The 21,169-nt window shown below is 35.8% G+C and overlaps 2 protein-coding genes and 1 pseudogene across 2 annotated transcripts; 2 read left to right on the top strand and 1 right to left on the bottom strand.

Annotated features, from left to right (window-relative positions):
- The first annotated feature begins 5,811 nt into the window (after positions 1–5,811).
- On the top strand, positions 5,812–7,912 carry LOC137712026 (myb-related protein 308-like). The gene is made up of 3 exons (XM_068451176.1): positions 5,812–5,944; positions 6,081–6,210; positions 7,129–7,912. Exons 1-3 carry the CDS (start codon positions 5,812–5,814, stop codon positions 7,910–7,912), a joined length of 1,047 nt encoding a protein of 348 aa, XP_068307277.1.
- Positions 7,913–14,743: 6,831 nt separating this feature from the next.
- LOC137712797 (small ribosomal subunit protein eS10z-like) lies at positions 14,744–16,876 on the top strand. The gene is made up of 5 exons (XM_068451959.1): positions 14,744–14,857; positions 14,987–15,035; positions 15,211–15,487; positions 16,012–16,144; positions 16,570–16,876. The coding sequence occupies exons 1-5, from the start codon at positions 14,855–14,857 to the stop codon at positions 16,648–16,650; spliced, it is 543 nt and encodes a 180-aa protein (XP_068308060.1). The 5' UTR covers positions 14,744–14,854; the 3' UTR covers positions 16,651–16,876.
- Positions 16,877–18,004: 1,128 nt separating this feature from the next.
- Positions 18,005–20,597, bottom strand: LOC137711851 (heat shock protein 83-like; annotated as a pseudogene).
- Between the last annotated feature and the right edge of the window lie 572 nt (positions 20,598–21,169).

Below are 21,169 nucleotides of genomic sequence, written 5' to 3'. Positions count from 1 at the left end.
TGTGATGGGTGCATATATTGTTTGCAACGGATAATTTTGTTTTTCAACTTGTAAATGATTTATAAATAGTAACATATTTACGAATTTGACTCTATTTTTGTGAGCAGTTATCTGAATGCTTTATATATGAAATGAGGGTATTCTTGGCATTTCCGAATGCTTCACCAAACTGGCATTCTCCCTATATATATATATATATAGATAAGGATATTAGTTGCATTTGAATGATTTTCTAGTTGTTACTAGAACCACTAAATTCTAGATTAACGAATTAGTTTGGTCTTATATTTTAACCCCACACAGAAGTGATGTATGTTTCCATTTGTAATTAAACAATTCAACGCCCATATTAACCGATCTGTGCTAGTTGAAAATTAGGCAAATTAACCTTATTATATTACGTATTAATCCAATTCTTCACAAGTTCATGTGAATCATGCCACAACTTTTTTCATTTTGAAAATAAAGTTTACAAAGAAAGAAAATATAAAATGATAACTAAAATTTTTTTGTGGCAACCTTCAAATAGTTATTCATCATTTAAGAGGTTGTTCATGTCTTTAGCGATTGTTTCTGGATAATTATTTCATCGTTCAAAGTTTAATTTACTTGGGAGAAAAACGAAAAAGAGAATATGAGGGCAACTAAGATGATTACCTGGCTGTGAGACTTTGAAAACAATAGTAAAAATGATTTTACGTTTAATTTATTATATAGCCCACAACCTTCATTTTCTTTATTTTTCTTTAGCTTTGTCGGCATGGTTAATTTGATCTTTCCACCCTCTTTTGGTTGACAAGGAGAATTTTGTTAATAGGTAGGTAAACTAAATTTGTAGATTAAATTTACAAACTAAATTATGCGTCATCAATAAAAAATAAACATGTTAATCAATACTTAAGTAATAATTCAATCATCAACTTTCATATCATTTTGTTTACAAAATTTGTCTACAAATTTAGTCACTCTAACATTACTCTTAGATTAATTAACAAAAAGAGAGAGGATGTTTGAGAACAAGGACCCTTAATACATTTAAGCAATCAAAGGAGATTATGGTAGGGACATTTCATCCATGACTTAATGAGTTAACCAACCAATGCTTATAAAGGCAAAGTCCCAATATCTTTTCTCACTAATCACTACTCAAAATCCCTAATGGTAGGCCCAAATATGCCACTCCATTGCTCCTCCTTAAAGCTAAGAATAATAATCATTGCTCCTTTTCGGCTCTTCTCCCAAAGGGTCCTTATTTAAAAACTTAAAAAAAAAAAAAATAATTAATTAATTAATTAAAAAAATTAAAAAAAAAAAAACGATTTTTATGTAAATATATTACTTTCGAAGTTTTAGCTTGCGATCCATCCAAGCAAAAGTCACTTCTTAATCTTCACATCAAATGTGGTAGATGTTTGCATCATCCCCTCGCTTTCGATACTGGTTCGCTGCATTTCGATGATCTCTTTCCATAATATATTTCAAACTACGTATTAAAACGTTTGGCATGCCATATAAAACCATGTAAAGAAATACCTAATCGTTTAATTTGTGTTCCACGTTCTAACTAATCGTTTGGATTCATTGCAGCCAAGACAAGGACCTTGTCTCCAAAATACGCTTTTTGCAAAAATATTTGACAAACGATTACTTAAGTTTTTTTTTTAATTGTTTCCCTTCAAAAAAGATTTTCTACCTTGCTAAAGATTTTTTTTTTTTTTTTTTTTTAAGTCTAGTTATTTTTAATGTTTATTTAAATCCAGAAACACCATCTTTTTTTGGGGCTGGTTTAGGATTGCTTAAATTTTTCTAAAAGAAACTTTTTAAAAAAGTCGGGACCTTATTGTGTTTTGTAAGGAAATTAAAAAAAAAAGTGTATTTTTTTCATAATCACGGGTCCAAGATAGCAAAAAGCAGAAGCAACTCTACACATGTTTCTCAAAAGAACTTTTTTTTTTTTCATTAGTTGTAGTTGAACAGTACCAATTAATGAAACTTTCATATTAACAATCATATCCCCATCTTTTCTTTTTTTTGCTAAATGTACTTTTAGCACTACAGTTTAACACACACTTATTTGCTTTTTTTTTCACAACCGTTTATTCTTACCACACAACTGAAGCAATTAAAAAAAAAAAAAAAAAAAAAAAACACAACCCCAAACTAGCTCGTAATGTGTTCATAATCAATTTAATTAATCATCAACAGTTCTTCCACATTTTTATTAACCATGCATAATCTGCTTTGGACAAGAAGTACATATGTAGAAGTTCATGAAGGAAATTAATAAGGATAATTAATACCTAGTATCTAATGGCCTGAGAACTAACATGGTTGTGGTAATTGGGAGAAAATCTCACACTGGGGAGTAGTATATAAAATTTTGGGTCTTTTCACTTATTACCATATTGTTTTCAGTCTCTAATGCTCGATATAATTCACGTGATCATCCATCAGTATATAGTTCTCTAAATAATTAATGAAATAAGGCTGAAGTGAAATTGAAGCAATTGAAGAAAGTTGAAGTTTCATCGTAAAAAACCAAATACATATAAACCTTCTTTCTATGAGGTGGGATTCACTCTCAACAACAATGCCAAAAAAATTCTAAATGTGTACCCTCTAAAGTTAAAAAAAAAAAAAAAAAAAAAAAACCTGTGAATGAGTTTAATCAGGGAGTTGTTGTAGGTAGGTCGACTAGATGAGGTCAAACATGTTAATTAATTAATCATGGACGCATAGACTTTATTTATACATCATATATATTTGTGATCTTAATTTGTTCATTTGTTGTTATTAAAGCAAAAAAATTAAACAAGTCGATAGAAAATTAATAGAGAGGGCTGTATTGGATCACTGTGTATTTAATTGTCGGATGATCTTAAGTCATGCATATAGCAACAAACTGGCTACATTTGTCCTTCTCAATGTCCATTGATTCTTTTGGAAGCCATGAGGAACTAAACTAACCCAGAGTATAATTTGATTTAATTAACTCATGAATTGCGTCATGCCTTCGTCACAAATGCATATTACGTACCAATAATGATACAAAAATCCTGTTAGTCGAGATGACGTCAGCATGCCTTTAGCAGTTTAGATGAAGCAATTATAATTAATCTATAAGTAAGCATTAAGGAATAGGGAAAATCAGAATTGACATGTCTCATTTTCATGAGGTCTCCATTGTCTCCTAACTAAACCAGAGAATATATAGCTGATAATTCGTATCATTTAACGTTAAATTACAACTTGGCAATGAACATCTGTATTCTTTGGTTATAAACTCTTTTTGTTTTTTGGAATTCAATTCTAATGGTATAGACGGATTAGTCCATTACACTCTTATGACCTCCTTGGTTAATTAATTTCTTTTGAGAAAAAGGCTCAGAACAAGTAACTTCCGTTACATAACATGAGCATTCAACTCAAAATCAATTGGTATTGTGTGAATGGGCTCAGTAGCACTTAGTCTGATATGCAATTCAATTTTACACTCCCAAAATGCTCTTTACATGGATGACTGGTCTTGAGATTTTCGAGACTCAGAGCCACAACAAAACGAAGGCCTCTCACACAAAAAATTAAGAATTCTTGAGATTTTTCCAGAAAAACATTTTAAGAGTAATTTGAGAGATATCAAATCAACCTACTTTATAATTAAAGATAAATTCAGTCTTACTATGTAATAGTTTTAGATTCTCAAAGAAATGATAAAATTTTCCAAATCAATTTTGCAAATCATGTGATGTGTCCTCCAATAGATGATAATCACGTTAATCAATACTTAAGTAATAATTCAATCATCAATAACCACGTCATATAATTTACAAAATATAATTTAAATATATGATATCTCTAACATTGCCCAAAACGAAATAAATAATACACACATAGAATGAAGTTATTCTTTAGTTTTTTGGTCAAAGAATGAAGTTATTCAAACATACAAAACTCACACACAACGCACCAAGCAACACACCGGATTAATTCCATGACATTTATGCTTTTGGCCAACTCTTTAAGCAAGATGACTTCCCCTCGTACATTTTTTTCCTTTTTAATTTCCTTGGGGGCTCCGAGCAGCCGTTCCAATTGCTCCATCCAAAAATTCTTGGATGCTCTGGTGTATTCGGTGCTTTGGTTTACTCAGTACTATAGATATTTTAACAATTAAATCTTAATTTTTGTACTTTTAAATAAAAATGTTACCGTTAAAATACTCAAAATGCAAAGTAATCCGGGCACCCACAAAATCACTGCTTCATGCAAGGGCGACGCTCCACATAGACTATTCATTTTAGGGGAGTCACATAGTACAACTGTTGCCCTAAACACGAGAAAAAGATTCAGTCATGTAATAACTTTGATTCTTGACCTCCTAGAGTACATTGCTACGTACGATGAGCTAAGAACATTAGCACTTTGCAGGGTGAAAATTTGCATTGCCATTGCATATCAATGCAACAATACAATATGAAAAGTATGTTACAAGTACTACAAAATACTATTCATTTTTTGTTTTTGTCCTCATATCTTTTCATAAAATATTTATGGGAATATACTTAAAACCTAAGTAATATATATTATAGTTGCCTTTGCCTAAATATTATAAGTTAGGTGTATATATATTTAATAAGCAAGTACTAGCTATCAAATAGCTAGTAAAGGCTGATGTTTTTTTTTTCTAAAGTTAATTTGGGCATTGATAATTATTAATTTATCTTATGGATCAAGTCAGTTTTTTCAATGTGTCGTGCTCAAAATAATTAATAGATTGTTCTGCAAAATGTGATACATGGAGCTGCATGCATTTTTAGTTTTGTGTGTGTCGGACAGATATTTACTTGTTTCTAATGCTAATAGTTTTTATTTTTACATTATCAATCCTGAATATCTACTAATCATAAATCATTAATTAAGTATTCTGCAATACTTGAGCTAACCCAAGGACTTTGAATTTCAATGAATGTCAAATGGTCATTTGTTCCGATAAATTGGATATATCTTCCTCGGTTTTGTTTAAGAATGGCACCCATATATAAACCATAATACAGATTATAAAACCGTAGTTATGTTGATTTAGTTATGAAAAAATGAAATGTAGAAAAAACTTGTAATTACAGGTTACAAAAACACAGATATTTTCATGACCAACAGGTTACAAAAGCATATATATCACATATTACACCAGGATGTCGCCTAATTTATTCGTAAAATTCCCTTTCTGTGAAATTTTCAACACATAAATACATTCCTTCCTGAACAAAAAGTTAGACAATTACAATGACTTCATTCTCCCAATCATTTCCAAGCATAAAGCCTCACATATATATCGTGACGTGGTACAAAGTGATTGGTTGAAATGACCAATTGCTTCACAGTAGCAGAACAAGAAGGACCTAGGTGTGTGGAACCACCAGCATGACTTAGAGTACGTGAAGTTGGTTACGCAATACACAAATATGTACGTAGAAAATAGTAACCAACAATGGAATATGATATAATTAAGGGAGAGAAAGAGGTAGCTGATGGAATGTCATTGTAGGGTTACATGGAAATCTGCTTCCCTTATGGACCCCATCATGTCGGCTTATATCTTCATAGCCTCCTACTGTACTTGTATTACTTTTAAAGGGAGGTAGAGAGAGAGCGAACTCTTGCAAAACATCAAATTTGGTGTTGGTGATTACCATCATCGCTATATCGAGTTTCATCGGTTCTGATATTCAAACGATATCAGAATCGATCAGAGTTCGGAGGGTTTAAGTTAATTAACAACATATTAGGAATTACAGATTAAGGAGATCAATAATGGGGCACCATTCTTGCTGCAATCAACAGAAGGTTAAGAGAGGGCTTTGGTCCCCTGAGGAAGATGAGAAACTCATCAGATACATCACTACCCATGGATATGGCTGTTGGAGTGAAGTCCCAGAAAAAGCTGGTCATGATCCTCTCTCTCTCTCTCTCTCTCTCTCTCTCTCTCTCTCTCTCTCTGTGTATTCGTTACTGTTGATTATATAATAATTTAATTAATTACTGATGTTAAAGGGTGCTTAATTGTTTTGTGTAATTTTCAGGGCTTCAAAGGTGTGGTAAAAGCTGCCGCTTGAGATGGATTAATTATTTGAGGCCTGATATTAGAAGAGGGAGATTTACTCCAGAAGAAGAGAAATTGATTATTAGCCTCCATGGGGTTGTAGGCAACAGGTTAATTTAACAAGCTGAATTATTAGCTAATTAATTTCATTAATCTATTTATTTCAGTGACTGCATCCTATCCAAATTTCAATTTTTTTTAGAGTGATGACGTTAGTAGACTAGACAGTTATTTCAACCCTCCAAATTTAAAGCCATCGCCATGTTCGAAAGCTCAATTGGGGTTTTGGGAAGCCTCTACTTTTCTTATACAATGGTATATACCTGAAGTTAATTTCTACTGTTTTTTTCTTGAACAAGCAGCGCTTTTGAAAATTTAAATTCATTTCACCATTTTCAAATTATTTCAAGATTTTGGCGAGTCTGTTTTATCTTAGAACCTGTAAATTTGAAGCTTGTTTTGTTGTGGTTGTACGTATGTACTTGGAAGAAGTGCTTTTGAAGCTTGAGTTCATATGCTTCATTGATAAATAAAATCACATATAATGGTCACGTTTATTCTTTCCCATAATAATATAGACTAAAAAACCTTCTTTCCAATGGTAAGTTAATTGGTTTCGGGTGTTTGGAAAGAACTTAAGTGAAATGGACCTCTAACTGAATACAAACAAACTTAATAAACAAGTTTTCGCAATCAAATATATATGTGTGTGTCAAGTTTATGTTTTAAATTTATAGTTAATCCAGAGGTTGTCTTCATCACCTGTACCGTAAGAACCATATTCCACCTAATTTTTTTGCTGAAAGACGTTAAGCAGTCAAATTCGGAGGTTGGCTTTGAACATCTCAGCTCATGATGAATTTAATGCAGACACACACAATCATATTGTTAATGTAAATTACAAGTTAATTAATTAATTGCTTATGGAAGTTAAATACACGGTTAATTTAATTGCTCTATAGTTTGTTTACTAATAATATATATGCACGACTATAACTATAACTATAACTATATTGTTATATATGTAGATGGGCTCATATAGCAAGCCATCTGCCCGGAAGAACAGACAACGAGATCAAGAACTACTGGAATTCATGGATCAAAAAGAAGATTCGGAAGCCTTCCACACCTTCAAGTGCTTCCACAATAAGTCCACCACCTAGTGTTGATCATCAGCAGCATATAATTCTCCACTTGGGTAATTACAATAACCAACTAGATTTTGCACACCAAGATTTGGGTACAACCCTAAAGCCTCAAGCTCAAGAAACCCTATTTTCTTCAACATGCCCTATGTTCATGTTTGATACAAGTACTACTGCCAATATTGAAGCAGCTCCAGAAAGTTACAACGCTCGCGGGGAGATTTTCCAAGACATGATTGTCGCAACGGGTTTGAATTCATCTGAGCCTTGGAATTTGAATCAGCATCAAGTCCAGGCTTTCCCACCTCCGGCAACAATGTCATTTAATACTACAAATAGTAGTACTAATAATGTTACCATGGACACAAACTATTTGCCACCGTTGATCGAGAACATGGACAACATGGTACCGAACGTTGATCATCATCATCAATCTTGTCACAATATTGATGAGGAGGGAGATCATGATCAGATGGCCTTGGAGTGCTTAATGCAAAGGCATGAGTTGAATGAATGGGTTGTTTCCCAGCAACAATGCTCTAACTTTCTATTTTGGGACAATCTTGTTGATGATCAAGCGATAGTACTTGTTGGACAAGATCATGGGATTGCACATCCTGCTTCATCAAACGCAGTACAACTGTCTTCTTTTCCTCCATCTCTATGAAATATTAGTGGTGGTGTGAACAACGTACGTACACTGCTGTCCCTTCTAACTTTACCATGCACCTCTCTCTCGCTCTCTCTCTCTCTCTCTCTAGGAAGAACTTTTTCAAATTGGTCCAGGCTTTTGAGTACAGAGTTTGTTTTCTTTAATTTTCGGGTGAGAGTGATCGATTGTGAAATTAAAGTGAGCTGTAAAAAGGGAGTAACATAAGAAAATGCATGCAATGTTTATTTAATTTGGATTTGGGAACAGAAGAGGAATGAATAATACATGCAACGTGACCTTTGATCCTTTGTCTTGGTGTTGAATTACATGTTCAGTACGAAATGATATTTCCTTTCCACTTATGCATGGCTTCTTAAATTCCAAGCTATGATACTCTTGAAAGATGAAGAAAATTAACCAGTTTAATTGGTTGCTTGGATCCTCAAGCACATAGTTACTCCATGCTTAATCAGAAAAGGTCACGAAAAATGAAAACTAAGAATATTATGAAAATAAAGGAAAGAGGAAAAACTAGCAATATTAGATATCTTATCTTATATATATGTGTGTATATACGTTTTAATTAAATTTAGTACACGTGTGTTCATGGAAGTGTTACTAGCACTCTCAAAATGTCATTTAATTTTTCACTCTTTCAGATTTTTTCTCCTTTACATTTTTACTATTTTAAAGTGTATGACAACTTTTTTGAAGTGCCAATAACAATGCCCAAGTACATTATATAACTGGTTTCTTCTGAAAGGTATTATACTGCAATACGAATGCTTATGGTCTGTGTGAATTTGAATGCATGCACGCAAATAAGATGAAAACTTACACAAATCTACGAAATTGATGGGGAGGCCATTCCGGACAAGGCATGCTTATAAGACTTGAAACTCACAAATGTACGTAGAATCTGATGGGAACACGATTAAAGTATAACTGATATTGTTCACATATATTAATATCAATTTGCATGTTGATTATCCGTAAGTTGACATGAACATGACATGAGTATATATAAGTAACCCGGTTACCATCCTTAAATATCTTAAACACAAATAACTAAGAATATGCATATTAATTTGCATCTTGTTTAGCTTGTAAGTTGACATAAACATGACACATATATAAGTAATCCAAACACCCGATTGCCACCTTCAAATATTTTAACACAAAGATTTGGGTATATGCATATGGCACCATAATTATGAAACTGATGACGAAATCCGCTTCCTTCGTCAACCTCTCAAATGATAACTTTGGAAATTATTATTTCGTCAAAAGGGAAAAGCCTTATATTTCCTCCCTTGTTTTTTTCGTCCTTCCTTGCTATGTTTTCCCTGTTCATGTCCTAATTAATTAGTAGTATAGTTTGAATGCAACATTCTCACGTACACATTAACAAAGACGACCTAGCTAACAAGGCTCAACAACCATATAATATTTACTACTCCAACAACCTCTTGTCTATCAAGAAAAACGTTGGCTATTCTTGTGTCTTTACACCCATAATTTTGAATTTGAATGCTCTTTAGAACATTATGGTGAATCTCATAGAGCAAATATGACAACTTACGTGGTAAAACTGATCGATACGTGCAGTGGCAAATTCAGGGGTCCTCTTTGGTCCCAAGACCTTACGAAAGTCGGGAAATATGGGAGATAGTCGCCGAAGGTCCTATGACCGTCTTGTTTGGAACTTGAGAATGCTAAAAAATTATTCAATTCTTAGGTAGAATTCGGCGTACCTTGGCAAGTGATGCACAACAGGCCTTGAGACGAGCCTTGACAGCATGCCTTGGCAAGTGATGCTCAGCATCAAGCCTTGGAAGTTGTTGATAGAACTAAGAAGATAACTCAACTAAGTACTCGACTAAATTCCCCAATGAAAAAATTGAAAAATATTTTATGTTGGAACCCACGAGGTTAGAATTTTGGATTCGTCACGAAAGCCGATTGCATAGACCGAAAACGTGATTTGAACATTTATAGAGTAAAAGAGTAACTTAAATTGCATTGAGGTCTGAAATTAGTATACGATTAATTAGTATCACATCAATGACCCATATACATATGATGTGACCTTGTTTCACTAAAATTCAAAAGTTAGATGCCATGGAAAGAAAAAAGAAAAAAAAAGTTCAGTCGTCCTCCTCGATATATATAGAATCATAGATGGACATGTAAAAATGGTCGGCCACTAGGGCGAATAGGAAATGATGCTATATGTATCACTGACACGACACCGGCCAATGTTTCCTTAATCACTCAAGAGTATATACACACATATATATCATAAATGGATTTTCTGTGATTCCAATATTTCTACATGGAGTTTTCTTTTAATGTGACAAATGTATACATGTTTCAGTAAGGGTCTTAGATGGTTTTTTTATGAGTTAATATACACACGCTCAACATGATCGACATCGACGGTATGATGTTGATTTTTATTCATATGTTGTTCCTGTTTGATTAATATTGTCAATGTTTGATCAATCTGCCGTTAATGTTTAATCACCATATATTGTTAGTTAGTGGAGATGTCGTTGAGCATGTATATAATAAAAAATAAAAAAATACAAAATATATTAGAGATAACGAAAAAGAGACTGCTTCCTTTTTTCCATCACTTTGGGTGGAATGGGGATGGGGAGAGCTTTGTCAGAGGGAAAGCATAAGGATATAGCTTTAGCTTTAGGGCTTAGGAACCGTGGTCAGGGAGGGCTTTGTGAAACAAAAACTGAAAAAAAAAAAAAAATTGTTATCAAATGACTTCTGAACAATTGAGTTTCGAGAAGTAATAATTATGATTGATTTCTCAAGAATGTATTGGTACACCGTATAATTAAAAAGGATAATGTTTGTGTACCTTGGGAGATAAGTAGTCCTCATACAGGAAGACAATTAGTGCCCCACCACTTACGATTAACAAATATTTACCATCCGAACATTATAATTAGAATATTTATTCTCTTTATCATCATCTAAAGATCTCTTATCGCTAAATGGAATAACATGTCTTTCTTAGGCACATTGACCTACCTAGTGGGCTTCAGTTTGGGTTTCCCCCCCTTTTATCCCCCTCACCTTTTATTGACTGTACTGATGACTTGGCAATCAACTGATGACATGGAAAAATTACAGTCAATGATTGATGACTTGGCATTTAGTTTGTTGGTATTGTTGTAACTGATCCAGGTTGTTACAATTGGTTGTTAAAGTTAGTTAGCACAGATAGACTATATAAGCTCATATGCTGGTGTAAGATTGATTGATTCAAGTGTATCATTTTCTTCAGAAATACAAACCCTCTCTCTCAATTCATTGCTTCCATTCTTCTTCGATTCTCTAGCTGTTCTTCATTTCCTGTTTTCTTAGTTTTATTATGATGGTATTAGTTTTGTTATGACTTCTAAAACACACACAAATATGTGCTCAAATTGGTTCACGGACCACCACCCACCACCCCCCCCCCCCCCCCCCCCAAAACCCCAAAAACCACTCTTTCTGAACGGGGCCTTCGGTTGATGGTGTGTAAAGATGGAATGGCAAAACCTAATTAAATAACACAAGCTTGACTGCTACATTCCACAAAACAACTCCCAAGTAAAGGATCGGTCCAAGGAAATTAACCTTTATTCAAATGGTTGAACTAAGAAAGAGATTCCCAACTCATCTGAGATTTCTGGGTCTTTGATTTGCTACAATAAGAGAAACAAAGATGAACTAGAGAAGGCCTCCTTATTTGCGCATTTATTACTTCATTTTTTCTTAAAGGGTAATGCTAGTGATACTAAAATTTTAAAATTAAATGATATATCACCAATAAGAAATAAACATGTTAATAAACTTTTTTTTTTTCAATGTATCAAAACCGTAAATTCAAACATATATATGTGAATTTTTTTACTAGCGTTGTAAACATTTTTTTTCAATGTATTAGAACATAAGTCGATACACCACATGTCACAATATTAGTGCGGGGATATTGAAAAATATGCCCTCAAAGACATATTAAACCACATTGTCACTTATATTATAATACTTGATATACCACCTTATGTTCCTAATGCACAAAAAATTGTAAAATTTTACCATAGTTGTTAGTTTTGTGATAATATTGTAAATTGTTGGATATCTCCCCTCCCTGTATCTGAAAATCAAAATTCTCTTTGTCAACCAAAAGAGGGTGAAAAGACTATTTAGCCTTCTATCACAACAAAAAATTATAGACAGTAATGTAATTTCATAAAACTAAATTTTAATGTTTTTTATTGAGTGTTGATAAATCCACCCAATTGTCCTATCTTGTCACACACCTTATATTTCCACCCACCATAAAAAGTAAAAATGAAATCTATATCATTTTCCCACCCCCACCCCCCCCCACCCCGCGTTATTCCCAAAGCACCCTTCCCCTCAACACCTTGCTCATTGGCCTTTTATTCCGATCAATATTGGCCACTTAAAGTCCAGGTCCTATAATATCAATGCTTGATTTCCTTCTCCTGTAACATGTTCTCCATTATATTTTCAATTCTTTGAATAATATTTCCAAATATGATGGAAGCGTTGGCTTTCATTGTTGCTTACGTCGGTATAAATAATTAGTTTGAGTTACAAGAGTCCTACTGGGATACTGAGTTCCCATCTATATCGAATACACAAGATTACAATTATCACATCCTTTGACAGATTACAATATACTTCTAATCAACATGGGACTATTGTTTAACAATTTTGAACAAAATAGAAAGGAAAATGCCAATCTCACTTGATACAACCATACACACTCTTGACCTCCATTGCAATTTGCATGCTTTGTTGGTGCCTGGCTAATGGGTTTGGTAGTGGCAATGGCAGTGGCATCTCAATCCGAAATAATTGCCTTCCCTCCAAATGCCTCATCCCATTCCTCTCTCTCCTCACCATTCACCGAAGGTAACAAAAACATGAGCCTCACTTGTGTCATCTGTCCACGAGATCCAATCCATCACATAACCTTGATCACAATAGCATGCTTAATCGTGTTGTCCATTCTGGAGGTTGGAGTTTTGAAAAAGACTAAAAGAGGTTGGAGGAGACAATAAAACAAGGATGCGACGGGTGTGCTAAATTGCTAGGGACAAGGGAACGATGCTTCCTTTTTTACTGTCCTTATATGTCATTTTATGTGAGGATAAATTAGTCATTCAAAATTTAATAATGTGAGTGTAGTAGCACTTTTTTTAATTTAAGTCTCACATACAAATGACTTTAACATATATCTAATATTAAAAATAATAAACAATAAACAAAAGCCTCTCTCTCCACTCCCACGCTCCTTCACCGTCTCATTTCTATTTTAAAAACAAAAATAAAAAATGTTCGCACAGAAAGTATGTAGGCATATACTAATATAAAAAAGAAGAAGTCAAATTTTCAATGGGAAAAAAAAAATGAAAATAAACGGAGAATAGGAATTTAATTTTGCTATTTTTTTTAAAAAGAAGGGTAAATTACACTTTACCACCTCATGTTTGAGATCTATTGCAACCTCATACAACATCTTCAAAACATTTCACTTTCATATCTCCAGTACTATTTTATTTCAATATAATACATCCGTTACATTTTTCATCCATTAATCAGTTAAAAGCTGATGTGGTTACCATATTTATGCCACGTGGCTGCCGAATTTATACGCATGACAAAAAAATAATTTTTATTACCCTAAAAAAAAGCCAGAAAACCCAGAAACCCATTCCCTGACCACCTCCACCCCCTTCCCCATCACCACCACAGCCCTTCCCCATCACCATTGTAGCCCCCAGACCACTCCTCCCTGCACCACTTGACCCTCAACGCTGAAACCTCTTCTAGTGGTGGTGCTGGTGGTTCATACTTTAGAGGGAGAGAGGAACAAAGGGTGGTCGTGTTCCGTCGTTCTCTTGCGTTGGATCCGACTCGGGTTCTCAATAGGTAACCCATTGCTCTCTGTTGTCTAATTTTTTATTTTATTTTTTGGTTTCTGTGCGATTTGTAGATCTAGGTGTGTTTGTTTTTGATGTTTTGGTTTCGAAAGTTGTGGGTTTTGAATTTGGGTTCGATAGGTGCATTGTGGGTTTCCTTTTTCTTGTTGAACAGTGTGATTTTTTGAATTTCATGATGCTAAATGCTGTTTGGTTAGTGAGAAATCATGGAAGAAAATGGGAAGAAATTATTGTGTGGGGCCGTTTTTTCATAGTGAGATTATTTGTTTGGTAGATAGGAAAGTACAGGGAAAAAGGAAAACTGGATTTTCATTTTTTCAAGAAAAAATGGATCTCCCCTGAATTGATTAATTTCAAAATGAGGCATTTGAGCGAAAATTTCCTTCGGCTAGGGGAAGGGAGGTGAAGAGAGAGGAGGAGAGGGAGAAGGTGGGTCCGGAAGGTGAAGAGGGAGGAGTGGTTTGGGGGAGGGAGTGGAGGTGGTCGGGGGATGAGTTTTTTTTTTTTTTTTTTTTTTGACCACGTGGTACAAATGTGGTAAACACGTCAACTTTTAAAGAATAAATGAATGGAAAATGTAACGGATGTATTATATTGAAATAAAATAGTACTTGAGGTGTGTGAAATATTTTAAAGATGTTATATGATGTTGGAATATATCTCAAATTTAAGGTGGTAAAGTATAATTTATCCTAAAAAGAAACCAAACAAGAAAGAAAAGGAAGTAACGGGCCAAGCTCATGAGTAAGTTGCAAGAACATAAGTCCCTCAAAGCCCACTAGATCACCAAATGCAAAGCTCGAAGCCCACTAGCGCACTACATTCAAAGCCCATATCTTGCTACCCGAAAACCTACTACAAATCGCACGCATCAGAGTTTTAGGGTTTTCTCCACACAGCAGACGATAAGAGTTTCAGAGACCCCAGACCTTCGCCGCCGTCTCTTCCTCTCTTCGTCGTCAGCTCATCCGAACCCATGGTATTTTCTCAGACCAATTTTCTCTTATCCTCTGTTTGGTTCCCCAGAAACTGAAATGATAAGAGAAGAGAATTTTTTTCTGCTTATTTCTCTGATCTGTTTCTTTGGCTTTTTATTTTTCTATCGTAGATAATTTCAGAGAAGAACCGTCGCGAGATCTCCAAGTACCTCTTTCAAGGTGCCCAATAAAGATTAGATTTTTGTTAATTTTTCTAATTAGAGTTGCTAATTTTTGTTTCGATTTTTTTTTTTTTAACTTTGTTGAATTTAATTTGATCAGAGGGAGTTTGCAATGGGAAGATTAGGTTTTATTTTTTTTTTTTTGAATTTTTTGTTGAATTTAATTTGAGCAGAGGGAGTTTGCTATGCAAAGAAGGACTATAACTTGGCGAAGCATCCCGATATCGATGTGCCGAACCTGCAGGTGATTAAGCTGATGCAGAGCTTTAAGTCGAAGGAGTATGTGAGAGAAACTTTTGCTTGGATGCATTACTACTGGTACCTTACCAATGACGGTATCGAGTTTTTGAGGAACTACCTCAATCTTCCTTCTGAGATTGTCCCTGCAACTTTGAAGAAGCAGGCCAAGCCGGCTGGCCGCCCAATGGGCCCGTCTGGTGATCGCCCACGGTAATCCATTTGTTTCCTATTCATTGTTGGTGATTGTGTCTGTTGATTTGTATATTGTTCGCATTTTAATTCTTAATGGTTATTTGAATTTATTGGGTTGTGTTCTTAGGTTGCTGATAAGTTGTTATATACAAGTATTTTGTGTAGGAAGTTTGTTTGATTGATTGAATTTGATACTCTAGGACTAAATCGTTTGGTTTGGAATACTGCAAAAAGCTGCAGAAGGTTTGCAATAGTTAATTAGTTCACAGAGAGTACTGCAATTGATTGTTACTTAATTTGGGCATAATGGATATTTGAAATGCTTATCAACTCGGTTGATCTTTGTTTTGCGTTTTAACTAACAGGCGAGTTAGTAGATATAATTTTGGTCATGTAAGTAGAAGTTGCTTTGTCCGATTAGCAATAGTTATTTTTATTCTGCCGATATATTTCGACATGGTTTTGAACTCTTTGTGTAGTTACTTGTTGAACTCCTATGATTTTTTGGAATAAAATTTGGGTTTGTTGATTATCTGTTCCAGTGGCCCATCTCGCTTTGATGGAGAGCGTAGATTCGGTGGTGACAGGGATGGGTACCGTGGAGGACCCCGTGCGCCTGGGGGTGACTTTGGCGATAAGGGTGGAGCTCCTGCTGATTACAAGCCTGCTTTCGGGGTAACTTTTTTGTTGCCAAATAATTTGTCTCATGTTTTACTGTTTACAAGGCTGTAGAGTAATTGCCTTTCAATGGCCACGGAGTTTGCTATTCTTTAAAGTTTTGAATTGTTTACTATCTATATTTTTTACTGATACCTCAATAAATTTACATTTAAACTGCCCATTTGTGTTTCATGATCAGATGATTTACTCACTTTAGGAATACGATCCATTTGCTTGCTTGAAATTTGACTCATCAAATTGGCTGCAATAGTACTCGTTGTGAACTTAGAATTATTTCTTCAGTTTTGCTGTTTAGTCATGGTGTAGAAATAGCCCCGTTTATCTTCCTTTCTTATTATTTGCCATGGCTTGGTCGATATTGCAGAGCATCGTATGAAAACCTTTAAAACTTATCTTTGCTTATTGCTTCTGAATTGCAGGGTCCTGGTGGAAGGCCTGGCTTCGGTCGTGGAGCTGGTGGTTTCGGTGCAGGCCCGGCTAGCGGCTCTAACCTTTCTTAAGGGAGCTGTCACTTGATCAGTGCTCGGTTTCCTGAGGGTGGATTTTGAGAACAAGATGACATTCTATATTAGGAGATTGTAGCAGTTTTTGTTAAATCGGTTACATTTGAAATAGTCGCGGGATTGTATTAGATGTTTACTTTGTTCTTCTTGGTCATTGAATCGCACTCTGCAAAATTGTTTCTTTTGCTCACCTATCTATATAAATCTTGGATCAGTTTCTCTATGAATGACTTATAATTATTTGCTTCAAACATGAGTTATAGATCAGAGTTTCCGAAGGTCTGTGAAGTCCTTGGTTTATACACCTGTAGAGTTTGGACCCCAAATGGTCGGAGCAGAATATACTTTGATTAGTTGGTTTAGCGAGGGCGTCATGTATCGATTGGTTGATTTTTACTTAGAGAATATGGTTTTGTTTGGAAGTGCTTTTAAAATTACTGAAAGTGTTTTAGGTAAAATTGTTTTTAGGTTTTAAAAACACTTAAAGTGTTTCCTGTAAAAAGTACCATTCATGTGCTTTCAGGATTCGCTTACATTCTTAGTTCCAAAAGCAACTAATCAAAAGTGTTTTTAGTCAATTTTAAATGCACTTAACGAGCTCCATATTTTGTTACTTGAGGAGTAAATTGTAGTAATGATCTATTAACTTTAACTCAGTAAGCAATGATCCTTCAACATTAAATTCATTACCATTGATCTCTCAACTCATCAAAATGGGCAGCTGTAGTATCTCAACTAAAAATCTATTACCATTGGTCCCTCAACTTTAATACGATTAGAGCAATGGTCTCTCAACTTTAACTCTGTTGTAGCAATGATCCTTCCAACATAACACATTTTGACAAATTTCTAACGAAGTTGACGGAAAGAACCATAGCTACACATTTTGATGAGTTGAAAAACCCTAATTGTTGCAATGGTCCTTCCAACATAACTTATTTTGACAAAATTCTGACGAAGTTGACAAAAAAAACCATAGCTACACATTTTGATGAGCTGAGGGACCAATGGTAATAGATTTTTAGTTGGCAGATCATTGCTCCAATTTGATTAAAGTTGAGGGACAATAGCTACAATTTACTGAGTATTTTGATTAGTTGGTTAGGTTTAACAGTATTCGGTCTTCAGTTGGTTGGAGACTTGGTTGGAGGTTTGCAGTTCGATTTACACAGAAAAGCAACAGGAATGACTCCGACTCGAGAAAAAGAAAGATCATTAACATTTAAACAGAAGGTTACCAACATTAGACAGATCCTAAAAGATCTTAAGACGTGCTCTACAGGAAACATGAACAAAAACACACTAGTAACATTCGATATCTACACGTAGGCTTCAGATTATTAATGAAAGCTCAGTCGACCTCCTCCATCTGACTCTCCTCAATCTTATTCTCCTCCGCCGGAGGCACGTCAATGTCATCGACTAGCTCGGTGTCATCCTCGTCCATGCTCATACCCAATTTCAGCATCCTGTCCCGGCAAAGCTGTTGGGATCATCAAGGCTGAAACCATAAGTCTGAAGAGCAGTGTCATAGAGCAGCAGCACAAGGTCCCTCACTGACTTGTCGCTCTGATCAGCGTCAGCCCTCTTCCTTAGCTCCTCCACTATGCCTTGGTCAGGGTTAATCTCCATAATCTTCTTGCTGGCCATGTAACCGCTCATGACGTTGTCCCTCAAAGCCTGAGCCCTCATGATCCTTTCCATGTTGGCTGTCCACCTGTATTCTCTGGTCACCAAGCAGCAAGGCGAGTCCACAATTCGGTCAGACACCACCATCTGCTCTACTCTCTCCCCAAGAATGTTCTTGATCATCTTGCACAGGTTCTCGAACGACTGTTTCTCCTCCTCCTTTTTCTGCTTATCTTCCTCTGATTCGTCCTCGAGCTTAAGCCTTTCCTTGGTTGTGGACACAAGCTTCTTCCCATCGTACTCTTTCAACTGCCCAACAACATATTCGTCAATGGCATCAACCATAAAGATCACTTCATACCCCTTCCGCTTGAGCCTTTCCAAGAAGGGTGAGTTCTCCACTGCCTTCCTACTCTTACCGGTGATGTAGTAAATGTGCTTTTGGCCCTCCTTCATCCTTGTAACATAATCCTTCAAGCTTGTCATCTCATCACCGCTCTTCGTGGAGTGGTGCCTGAGCAAATCAGCCAACTTACGCCTGTTCTGGCTGTCCTCATGGATTCCCAACTTGATATTATTAGAGAAACCCTTGTAAAACTTCATATAATCCTCTTTATTCTCAGCAATCTCGTTGAACAGCTCAATGCACTTCTTGACCAGATTCTTCCTAATAACCTTGAGAATCTTGTTCTGCTGCAGCATTTCTCGAGAAATGTTAAGTGGCAGATCGTCAGAATCCACAACACCCTTCACAAATCCGAGGTACTCGGGCATGAGCTCCTCACAGTTGTCCATGATAAACACCCTCCTCACATAGGGCTTGATGTTGCTCATCTTCTTCCTTGTTCGAAAAGATCAAATGGAGCTCGTTTTGGAACAAATATAATGGCGGTGAATTCGAGCTGCCCTTCAACAGAAAAGTGCTTCCAAGCAAGAGGGTCCTCCCAATCATTAGTGAGACTCTTGTAGAAGGAACAATATTCCTCCTTCGAAACCTCCTTGGGCTTCCTCAGCCAAATCGGCTTCTGCTTATTGATCAGCTCCCACCCATGCCTCACCTCCTTAACCTTCTTCTTGGACTTCCCTTCTTTGTCCTTGTCCTCGTCCACCTCCTCGACTTTGCCCTCCTCTTCCTTCTCCGCTCCCTCTCCGTCCTCACTCTCATGATCACTAATCTCTTTCTCGACAGTTTTTTCAGTCCACAAGTAAATAGGATAGCTTATGAACTCGGACTGCTTCTTCACAAGCTCCTTTAACTTCCACTCTTCCAAGAAATCCAACTGGTCTTCCTTGAGGAAGAGAGTGACTTTTGTCCCTCTACCGAGGCCCCTTGACATCCCTTCTGATAGTGAAAGAGCCTCCGGCATGAGACTCCCAGACATACTGGTCATCGTCATTGTGCTTTGTTGTGACAACGACCCTCTCAGACACCAAGTAAGCAGAGTAGAATCCCACACCAAACTGCCCAATCATGCTCACATCTACCCCTGCCTGCAATGCCTCCAAACTCCTTTGTCCCAGACTTTGCGATTGTCCCCAAATTGTTCACCAAATCTTTCACAAATTAAGCCCAAGGAAAAAAAAAAAAAAAAAAAACCCATCAATCATTTCAAAATAAATTATTTAGTCTCCCAAATTTTATTGTTCAAAGTTACATGAATACAGACACGTCATTATATTCAAAGGCGGAGCTAGAAAAGTTTATAGTAATGGACTAATTTTCTTTTTCTGTTCGAGGTAGGCTAATTTAAGTAAAAAAAAAAAAAAAAAACTCTGCTAGTTTCAAATTAGACAACTTTGGGTAATAAATTAAATATAAGAAGCTCGTAACCTTTGACTAAAATCGAACTTAAGACATCTCACTTACAAATGAGAGAAGAATACCATTAAACCGTAGTACTAAGTGGCAACATGCGCACATCATTAAGTACATAGTTTGGATGTGTAGTATAACTACAACGCATATACTGACACGTCATTTGGTAAATCAATTTGGCGACTCTGCTAATGTTTGATTGATTAGAATATGTGTAATATATATTTGTACCTGATTTGGTCATGCCAACACTAGTGTCGATGATGGAGAGGGTCCTGTTGGCCTTGTCAGGGACAATCCGAATGACGAGCTCCGGCTGAGAATCGAGCTTGCTCTTGTCAGTCAAGCTCTCGAACTGGATCTTGTCCAGAGCATCCGAGGCGTTGCTGATGAGCTCTCGGAGGAAGATCTCCTTGTTGCTGTAAAACGTGTTGATGATCAGACTCAGCAGCTGGTTGATCTCCACTTGGAAAGCAAAGGTCTCAGTATCTTCCATTGCAACTTCTTCAGCCCTGAAATATTACAGGCGCACACAAGAGTTAATGTCAAACTTGCAGTTTTGTAGGTTTAGTGTTTGGAGGTTCTGGTGCCTTGTTTACCGACCCGAAAAGTTCCAGAAGGGGTTTGAAAGTACCGAGTCGGTTGTGCATGAATGAAGTGGATCAATTTTGGTGACACTTGTTGGGGGGCTTATGTTGCTACACCTGTGTTATGCTGCTGTAAGTGGCATTCTGAAGCTTAATGCATGAATTATATACGACACAGTGTACATAAGCACTACGACTAGGTTAAATTACACTTTATCCTCTTAAGTTTATTTGATATTACAATCTTGGTTAAGTACACTTTATTCTCTTAAGTTTGGGTGACATTACAATCTTATACCTAATCTTTTACACATTGTTATATGCAAACTTACGAATTCATTGCATCTAGTATATACGTTACATATTTTATCAAAGAGTATTGTTATCCACACAACCATTTTTGCTTCTCACATATCATTTTGATTGAAGTTGTCTGTTGCAGGTGTTGAGGGACTGAAAAATACACTTCAAACTGATTATATTC

Source organism: Pyrus communis, chromosome 13, assembly GCF_963583255.1.
Source record: "Pyrus communis chromosome 13, drPyrComm1.1, whole genome shotgun sequence".
NCBI classification, from domain to species: Eukaryota; Viridiplantae; Streptophyta; class Magnoliopsida; order Rosales; family Rosaceae; genus Pyrus; species Pyrus communis.
Note: the sequence above shows the minus strand (reverse complement) of the source record. Positions and strands in the feature narration are given on the sequence as shown.